This window comes from Helobdella robusta (genome assembly GCF_000326865.2).
Source record: "Helobdella robusta unplaced genomic scaffold HELROscaffold_32, whole genome shotgun sequence".
Lineage (NCBI taxonomy): Eukaryota > Metazoa > Annelida > Clitellata > Rhynchobdellida > Glossiphoniidae > Helobdella > Helobdella robusta.
This window is the reverse complement of record NW_008704589.1, coordinates 1,383,413-1,394,381: the sequence shown is the minus strand read 5'-3', so window position 1 is coordinate 1,394,381 and position 10,969 is coordinate 1,383,413. Positions and strand designations below refer to the sequence as shown.

At 33.3% G+C, this 10,969-nt stretch overlaps 1 protein-coding gene across 1 annotated transcript; it reads left to right on the top strand.

Moving 5' to 3' along the window:
• Positions 1-1,701: 1,701 nt before the first annotated feature.
• HELRODRAFT_175145 (hypothetical protein) lies at positions 1,702-5,157 on the top strand (the record flags this gene model as incomplete). The annotated part of the gene is made up of 6 exons (XM_009022579.1): positions 1,702-1,840; positions 2,932-3,105; positions 3,231-3,396; positions 4,158-4,164; positions 4,366-4,431; positions 5,122-5,157. The coding sequence occupies 6 exons, from the start codon at positions 1,702-1,704 to the stop codon at positions 5,155-5,157; spliced, it is 588 nt and encodes a 195-aa protein (XP_009020827.1).
• Between the last annotated feature and the right edge of the window lie 5,812 nt (positions 5,158-10,969).

Sequence of the window (10,969 nt, the reverse complement as noted above, 5' to 3'; positions counted from 1 at the left end):
TAACTAAATGAAAATACATTACAATAACAAAAAGCAAGACATTAATGATAGTTATTAGATAAAGAGTTTGGTTGTTGTTGTTGTTGAATAAATAGTTTTGTTGTTTTGGTTGTTGTTGTTAAATAAATAGTTGTGTTGTGATCGTTATTATGGTTGTTGATGTTGTTGTTATAAAAACATCTGTTGTTGTTGTTGTTGATTAAATAGTTTTGTTGTTATGGTTGTTGTTCTTGCTAACCAAACAACTAAACAACCAGTTGCGTTGCTACGGTTGTTGTTGTTAAATAAATAGTTGAGTTGTGGTCGTTATTATGGTTGTTGTAATAAAATCATCTGTTGTTGTTGTTGATGTTGTTGTTATAAAAATACCTGTTGTCGTTGTTGTTGTTGAATAAATAGTTGCGTTGTATCCGTCGGGGCGACATCTTGAGCGTGAAAGTAATTTATTATCATTAGTTGCATTGCAACTTATTTGATGACCACGTGGCTTCTGGAATGTTCGCTGTGCTCCATACGAGCGATGGAAAAGATAAAGGCGATGTGGATGGTGATGATGATGAACTGTCGATGATGATGTTGTTGGTAATGATGATAATGACGATGATGGTGGTGAAGAATTGTGGATGATGACGATGTTGTTGGTACGAGTGTAATAACAAACAATGTCAATTGCAATGATGATATGCAATATGCATGTACCTGGGCCATGCTCATGACGACCAAAGTGCGAAACGGATACCAGATGATAATAATGATGACGATGATGATGTTATAGCAGCGTTATCGTTCATAACGTATAATGATATGGATGATAAAAATAAAAAAATTATTAAATTTATGACGATGATGATGATGTTAATGACGATAACGAAACGTAGATTATGATTAAATGAGTGATAATAATTAACAAGATGTTGATAAAAAATGGAAATGATAAATGATGAATGATGATGATGATGATGATGATGGCAGCAAAGATGACGACGACGACGACGATAATGTTTACGTGGAGCATACGTAGCCCTTTTAATTGTTCAATTTGTTTCAATTTAAAACTAATTTAAACATTCGGGACCAATTCTGCGATGCAGGCAAATAAGATGACGATGGAGAGGAAGACGATGATGGTGGAGATGTTGTTGGTGATGATGATGGAGATGGTGATGATGATGAAAATGATGATGACAAGATGATAACAAAACTCTCCTGGTAATGATGACGACTTCGACAAGGAGAGTAGCACTCATGCAGGGACATTGTTTACAACGGCAACTTTGCTCGTTATGATGATGATGATGATAAGGTGATGACGACGATGATGACGCTGATTATATTATTCCTTCACTTCAAAGATTGCTAACAGGCATGTGCAGCACCGCCATACAAAAAACACTAAACGCACATCTAAACATTGCGTGTCTGCTTGTACATTGTATCAAGTTCAACTGCGTGTACATCAGCTTGCCTACATTTGCCTGTACAGTGTCTAGTGTGTATCTGAATGTACATCAGTGTACGACGTACATTTGTGTGTACATTGTTCAAAGTGTGTCTGCGTGTACGCCAGCGTGCGTACATTTGCGTGTACATCGTTTGATGTGAATGTGAATGCACATCCGCGGATACGTGTCTTTGTACGCGTTAGTATATGCGCGTATTTAACTCGAGCACGCCCGCAACAACGCAACATTCTTGATAATGATGAACAAATCGACATTGCTCTCGTGCGAAAAAAAATTATGTGGCGCATTGTTGCTTCCTCAATGGAATCAACAAGATTGCCCCTACAAATATAATGAAATAATGAGAGGCCTCCTCTCTCTGCGTATTCTGCTTGCATGTGTATGCGTGGATGTGTCTCTGTAGGTTTGTGTATGTATGTGTATGTTTTTGTATGTGTGCATGTTTTTCCATGCGTGTATGTGTATGTTTTTTACATGAAATAATTTGCACATTTTTTCAGTTTTATGTTTTAAAACAATTTTTTATTATAATAAAATGCAGATTGCTTTTCAAATTTCAAATGTGTTTCAAATGCAAACGCGTTTCAAATGCGTTTGCATTGTTTGAACGTAGCAAGCAGCCATTCATGGTCTAAATGGGAAGACAAGATGCCTAACCCGAAGAAGTGTCTTGCGTGAAGTAATCCATGGCGAAATTTACGTATTGATCGATGCACTTTAGAATTATTATTTTATTTTCATGCGAAAATTTTTATTCTAAACTTTCAACAAAAAATTCAAATTTTTCTTTTTAATTATTAAGTGGTTGGTGTTTAAGATTAAATAGAAGAAAATTTGAGATACATAAACGAAGCAATCAGAAAAAAAATAAATGTTATATATAGAACAATGGCAAATTGAGAATATAATTTTGTTGTGAAACTTTTAAACTAATCAAATAAAAAAAGAATATGAAATTATTACGAATCAAACATTTGTATTAGCAGGTTAATGCATGCACAAACATGTTTCTACATAGGCTAAAATTTTGGAAATTTAGACAAAAATAAAGAGTGCATTAAACTTCAACCATTCAAATCATAGACAAAAAATACAATATAAACACAATTGTCGCAAACTTTTGTGTTGCAGTATCTATCATTTGATTGGCATCATTGTGTCAATATTTCACGCACATAAAACACAAAAATACGTACGTGAATGCAGTTGTTGCGTCCGTGAGATATCCGCATAGCGTTTGATATGATGATGAAGATAGATAAGAAAAAGTAGCAATCATGTCTTCAACGCGTGCTCACAAAACATCATTCCATCTTTTTGTTGTTGGACAAATTTTAGATTACATCAATCATATTTTTGTTTTGTTTTTGAATTTTCGTTCCCATCGCTATCATCACTGCCTACATTGAAATCATTCAAAGCTATTTTTTTCATACTAACCTACATCTACATTTTCCCATTCCTTCAGCCATCGGATGCTCAAATTTGGTCGTGCCGGAAGGAGCTACAGTGTCACGTGATGAAAACAACGACGATGACGTCACAATCACGTGCCAGGTCAGCATGGAAAGGTGGCACGTGCGATGTCAAAATGGAGAGTGGGTTGGAGATAAGGAGAATAACTGCTCTTCTAAAGGATTCGGTGAGTTTTGGTTGAGTTTTTTTAAAAATCGTGCGATTCAATAATTAAGGCAAGAACATTTTGAAAATTTAAACTATTTTAAAACAAACCTGCTTCAAGTTGAACGAAAAAATGAATTATAAAAGGAGCGATAAAAATTGATGACGAGCACCGTCAAACGTTGCGTCACCTCCAAGGCTGTTGCAGCAAGTTACGCGAAGAACTGCGAGAATATATTGGAACTGCCGTGCATATGAGCATGCAAACATCCTGTCCAGGAAAGTCAGAACGTGGTGACGGCACGTCTGAAAGGTTAAAAAAACTACACACACACTGAAAGATTTAAATATCTAAACAGAGATCAGCGGGGAAACGGCAATAGAAATTATTGCAAAAGAGCGATAGTTAAATAATGAACGAGCGAACAAGTGACCGGGAACCAGTCTGACGAACGACGCCCCAAAAGCCGGAAGGTAGTAAAATAGTTAAAAGGAAATAAAAACAAAACGTACCCGACACTTCTGGAATTTCCGAGGAGAACGTAAACAAATCGTCAAGAGGAAATCGGTGAGCGTGACGTAATGTGATTTACCTCGGCGGCACTGCGGTTTTATTGCGAAAGGAAAATGGCGGGAGAGCTTCAAAGTGTTTAAACTGCGGCGCCTCCAATTATGTATTAGTGTTCAAGTGCTGCTGTCTACGTGATGACGTGGGCGTTTCTATGAGTTTGTGTGTGCGTGTGCCTGCGTGTTTGTGTGTGTGTGTATGTGTGTGTATCTGTATATGCGCGTCTGTGCCTGTGTCTAGCTGCTGCAAATTATTTTCACGAAAGATCAATTTGACTGGATACTACAATGATGATGATGATAATGATGGCCTGTGGAAGTAGCATTAACATTACAGTACATTACATTACAGTACATTACATTACAGTACATTACATTACAGTAACATTACGGTACATTACATTACAGTACATTACATTACAGTAACAGTGTAAATTGAAATTATTAATTAAACGCAATTCAAAAATTCAATCCCACATGTCGTACGATTTTTTAAACTATTTTCAGTTCAAAGGTTTTCGATCACTTTATTTTTTTCGATCAATTGATATGTTTGATCAATGAAAAACTAAATTTATTACTCCTCAAAAATAACATCACGGAAATATATGTTATCATATCATATCATACTTGCCTACTTCTTTCACTCACACACACACGCAAACACACACGCACGCACTCACGCACACACACACGCACACACGAATGTTCACAGATGAATCTTCATCATACTCCAAGTACCCACAGTCTACGGCACAGTCTTTTGAAGATCTCAAACAAGGTATGCGAGATAATATAAATCTAAATAATAATAATATTATTATTATTATTGTTATTATTTTTTTTTGCAAAATATTTTACGTGCGTTGTTCGTAAATTATATTTTTTGTTGACTTTTAGATTTTTAGATTTGGCTGTTAACAATGGCTATATAATAATAACCAACAACCACGTTACTGATGATGGCATGACATTATGACGTCATGACGCTATGAGATTATGACGTCATTACATTACGACAATGACGTCATGACATTATGAAATGACGTCATAACATTGAGACACTATGACATGATGTTGTCATGTTCCGACTACCTCGAAACTGACAGCGCTTGTTAATTAAGGAATCTGGACTAAACATTCTGTTATACGAGCTTAATAAATATATGAATATTAAAAAAATTTGAAAATAAATAAAGTTAAAACAATTACGTAACTAATAAAATATTTAATATAATTATAATTATTATATTAAAACTCTATAACCTCCTTCTCATTAAGGATGAATAACAAGCCATTCCATAGTTATCCCTGGATATTAAAAAACAAGCCATCCACCTATCATTTATCTTCTTCTATCTAAAATTTTTCATAATTATTGAAATAAACATTTTCTCAAATAGTTTTCTAATTTGTTTTGCAAATTTTTACAAAAATTTTCATAATTTTTTAAAAATAATAATCTGAACAGGTGTGTTTTTGGCAATTTCCGTGGGAGTGTTGTTAGGCGTTGTAGTGGGTGCAATCATGATGTGTGTCATCTTTCTAACTAAGAGAAAGTAAGCGCTATATGAATGAATGAATTTTTTTCAGTTTCTTCAAATTTTAGATTATAGTTAAATTTTGATTTTTTTTTAATAATTTACTTTAAAAAATTTATAAAATATTTTTAGTTATTTAAAGTAAGGCCTCTTATAAAAAATTCACGCCAATTTTGAAATAACTTTTCTCTTCGTCAGTCGATAAATCATCTCAAAATAAACTCTGAAGAAAATTATCAATCATAACCTTATACTTATAACTACTATTGATTATAAATTGTTGTGTTTGTTTGTTTTGTTTGTTTGTTGATTCGTTTATTTGCTAGTTTGTTTGTAAGTTTCGTATTTTTAATTATTTAAATAATCTCTGTAAATAATTTTAATCATTAATTTCCTTAATTTATTGCGTCACACTTTTATTCATTTACCCGTTCGTTCATTAAGTATGCACGAGTATCCGCGTAAAAATAAAAAGCAGGTAGGATTTTCCGACAAAATTTGAGTTAATAAAATTAAAATGAAAAGTAGAATGAAAAAATCTTTGAAGAAAATAGAAATTTACGATAAAAAATTTAATAAAATTTTTGTTTGCGCACATAAATTGAAATAAATTTATTTTCTTTGAAAAGGAAACATACGAAAATCTAACAAAAACTAAATGAAAAACTAAAGAGAAGAAAAACAAACCATCAGCATAGTATGAACTTCAATTTTAAAGTACTGTTCATTGCTTCAATGTGTTTGTACTGAGGTAACATTGCTTCCATGGTTATTAAATAGACAAAAATAACGAAAAAGACACTGTAATCCACATACAAATCATTCAAGCAATTTGAACTTATTATCACTTACACTGCTGCTGCTGTTGTTGTTATTACTGTTGTTGTTGTTATTTTCTTTCATTATTCTCATCATCATTAATGTCATTTAGGAGTCAGATGTACCGTCATCATTGTTGTTGTTGTTATCATTTTAGTAGCTATTATTCAATTTCCTGATCGTTGAAAAAGTCCTATATTTGTCATTGTTCAATCATTTTCATCGTACTCATCATCATCATCAATTTCTTTATTATCATCATCATCATTGTCATCATCATCTTCGTCATCATCATTTTATTCTTCTTTTTCATCTTTCATCATCATTATCATCTTCTTCTTTTTCCTCTTCCTCTTTTATTTCTTCATCGTCGTCCTCATTATTATTATTAATTTCTACTAAATAATCATCTCAATACTTTTTATTGCTATTAATATTGCCTTCACAGAATGCTCACATACCATCATCGTCATCATCATCATATCATTATTCTAATGGTATTTAAGTCCACATCATCTTCATCATCATTGCATCAGTCACATAATTGTCATCATCATCATTCATTTCGTCACCATCATCGTCATTTTACTTCAGATTAGCATAACAATTGTTATCAGCAACAGCCTAGTGGCCGATGGTAATGACCATCATTATCATCAGCAAAACAGGAAATGCTAGCCTATATGAATATATGGATATTTTGAAATGTCATTCATTTCATTCGTGCGCTACAGTTATAAAACTCTCTCCCTCTCTCCCTTTCTCCCTCATTTCTCTCTCTCTTTCTCTTTTTTTGCTCCTATTTTCACCTTCTTTTCTCTCTTTCTCTCTCTTTCTTCACTCTCTTTCTCTCTTATCCCTCTTTTTCCACCGCTCTTTCACTCACTCTTCTCCTTTTTTTCTCTCTTTCTCTTTCTCTCTCAATTCTCTTTACATTTCCTCCTCCCCGCATGCCCGTTTTGTTTTTCGAATACTTTTCGTTGCATGTGACCACGGAAATATTTTGCGTTTGTAAGTCGCTGTGCGTGCGTGTGTGTGATGTGTGCGTGTGTGTGTGAGTGCGTGTGGTGTGTGTGTGGTTTTATTTTGTTACGTATCATATTCGTTGGTTTTGTTTCTGTGTATTGTGTAAGCTTGATCAATCAGAGTTTGCTGCTTCAATCTACTGAAAAATTTATTTCTACCTTTAATCATAAAATTTTTCCATATGTTTTCTTGTTCTGGATTTTCATGATGGTTTTTGTCTGTCTTTTTTTTGTTCTTATCTAGAGCAACGTTTCAATCATTTGTTCCTTTCCTTTTACTTTTTCAATAATTCTCCAATTTAGCGCATAGTCACATCCTTTCGTATACATTTTTAATATCTACAAATTGCTTTTGCCTGTCCAGTTTTTTTTATCTTCATTTCATTTTTTAAAAATTATGCTATATATAAATGATAGTTTTATAATTTTTTAAAAATTATGCTATAGATAAATGATAGTTTTTATAATTTAAAAAAAATTATGCTCTTTATAAATGACAATTTTTATAAGTTCTCAGAAATTTGTCTCATTATCAGAGATGGGCAAACTACAGCCCGCGGGCCGCATAAGGCCCACAAAGCTATTTTATGCGGCGAACGAAGTCGTGTTCGCCTTAAAGAAAGGTAGTCAGCCAGACAGACATTATGACCCAAAAAAGAAAGCCACAAATTTTAAAAAATTCTGCCCCTTTTAGAAAAATTTGGTATTTGAAACAAGTACACATGCGGCCCTTCAAATGTAAAATAGTTCTAAATGCGGCCCTCACAGCAAAACGTTTGCCCACCCCTGCTCTATATAAATGACAATATTTATATTTTTCAAAAAATGTTAGATTTTCAATGATAGGTTTGAAATTATTTCTAGATTCTTTTTCCCACCGTTCTGATGGCGCCGTAATGAAAAATAACGAGGTGTCACTCAGGAAAAATTTTTTTAATTATCTTTTTATCAAAAGTATATAATATAATAATGATAGTAATAAAAACGAAAATATAATAATGTGTCACAATAGAAAATAGAAATAACAAGCTTAAATTAAAAATGTTAGTATCAGAAACATTCGTGGAACATATTTCAATCTAAAAATTTTTTTTAGACAGTTGCTTAGCCCAAAGAGAAAATGAAATGTATCGTCATATGCGTGCGTGGGTATGTGCTTATGTACGTGCGCATGTATGTGTGTGTATATGTGTGTGTGTGTATGCATGTATGTGTATGTTTTTATATGTGTATTGTGTAAATGTTTATGTATATGTGTGTATGTATGGATATATATATATATATATATATATATATATATATAGCGTATAAATATAAATTTGTGTATGTGTTTGATCTGCTAATGCATAGATGAAACAATATATATACGAAATTCATACACCTATTTATTTATATACAGGCAATATATTTATACATTAATATTTAGTACCTAGATCTATTGAGTGCATATGTGAATTAATTTCTAAATATATACATTAAAATTGTTATAATGTCCAAATATATTTAAGATTTGTACATTCATAAAAATACACTTATGTATAAAAGGTATATGTAGGGTTTATACCGATACTGATATTGCGTATATACCGCTTGTATACATAACTTGTATGGATAGATGTGATGTGATGGACCGGTGATTTATTCAATTTTGTATTCTCCAACTATGACGCCCTTGTGATTAATGTCTGCATCATTCGCTATATGGCCCAAACTTGCTCGCTGACTACGCCTGTTTGTATGTTTGCTTCCGTGTATGTGTGTGTCTGTTTCTGGGTTTGTGCGTGTTTATGTGCGTCTATGTGTCTGTCTGTATGTCTTATTATAAACGTAGGTGTCTTGTATTTATTAAAAAGCTTCTCTTTGTATTTATAGTATGCAGTTTTCTTTACCGATAATGTGATAATCCTTCAATTTTTTTGATGGCTTACAGTAGATGCAGGAAATTTGCGTATGTAGTTGTACGTGTGTGTGTACGTCGTGTTTGTACTGTTAATAAGATGTGTGTATGTGACGCAAGACGTTTTGTTTGACGATCCACTAAGCTGAGCACAACGCAATTATATCAATTGCGATGATTAACATCAATTGTATTAATTTGTAATATTAATTACGACCATTTGTAGATTTTTTAATTTGCTGTCGTTACAAAAAATTCCTGACATGACTACAACAAATGACACTTTTAAGTAGATGCGTAAATGGAGCTATAATCTGAGGAGCGAATGAAGGAAACAGTAAACGAATGAACAAACGAATTAACGGATGAATGAATGATGATGACGGATAGACGGACGGAGCGTAGAATGAATAAACAATTTATCATTTCGGCAATTGACTTTTAATTTTTTTTCTTCATCGGTATCGATCATTTGTCATTTCTGTCACATCATATTTGTCACACGTCCGTCCTTACGTAACGTTAAGTTTTTCATCGGCACAATTGAAAATATTCCGGCCAATAAATTTTTTGCTTCACATCCGGTGGGGCAATTACTCTCTTCTCATACAATGAGCCACCAAACCTCTTTCGTTACCCCCACTGTTTTTAACGTTCATCACTTCGTTTATTCATTCACCATCAACTCTGGTTGACAATTTTGCCATTGTTATCTTAATTATCTTAGTTGTTGTTGTTGTTTTTGTTGTTGTTGTTATTGTAACTACGGTGTTGTAAATAACATTGTTAACCTCTACTCCAATAGTTTAATAAATTATTAGCCAGTTGAAGCAAAAACATGGTAATGTTGTGGACATTTACTCGAAGTTCGCAAGGTCATAATTAATAGTAGTAAATGATGTTACAAAAATTATTACCATTGTGACAACATCACTCTTGTTTTGGTGATGGTGAAGACACCATCACCATCACTACTACCATGTTTGTTTCTACTTTTGCCGTAATCAACAATTACAACAAAAACATCATCAACATCAACAAAAACATCGCCAACAACAACGTCATCAACATCATTATCGTCATCAATATCAACAACAACATCATCTTCATCATCAACATTATCAACAACAACATCATCATCAACAACAACAACAACAACATCTCCCTCCTCATTATGATCATCACCAGCGACATCATCATCATCAACAACAAAAACATCTTCTTCCTCAACATCATCACCACCAACAACAACATCATCACCATCATCTTTATGAGTCATTTTTCAAATTGGACGTCCATCTTATTGGACCGTTAGGAATTCCCGTAAGTCTGCAATCTCTCTAGAGGCAGGCAGTTACACACGCGCATTTATCATGAGAGTGAGTGAGTGAGTGAGTGAGTGAGTGAGTGAGTGAGTGAGTGAGTGAGTGATTAACACAATCAATCAATGAACAAATGAATGAACGAAGAAAAGAATGAATGAATAAATGAACATGTTCGGATTGATGTTTCGCTTGTTAGATGCACGATTGAATTGAATTGAATGAATGAATGAACGAACGAACGAATAAATTAATGAATGAATGAATGAGTGAGTGAGTGAGTGAGTGAGTGAGTGAGTGAGTGAGTGAGTGAGTGAGTGAGTGAGTGAGTGAGTGAGTGAGTGAGTGAGTGAGTGAGTGAGTGAGTGAGTGAGTGAGTGAGTGAGTGAGTGAGTGAGTGAGTGAGTGAGTGAGTGAGTGAGTGAGTGAACATTTCACTGAAAGAAAACATAAAAAAGTTTTCATTGAGCGAAACTGCAAACGAACAAACAAACAAACACAAAAACGAGAAAATATTTTGACGTTTGAAAAATGAATTCTTTAAAGGTTTCAGGTGATAGCTGAGTTGTGTGAATAATGACCACAGAAAAGTTCCTCGTAACAACTGCCAATTGAAAAAATTCTTCTCCTCTTGCTTTTTAAAACCATCCAAACTGTCAATTTAATAATTTATAGTGTTTCAACATAATTTTATGTACAAAAAAAATATAAAACA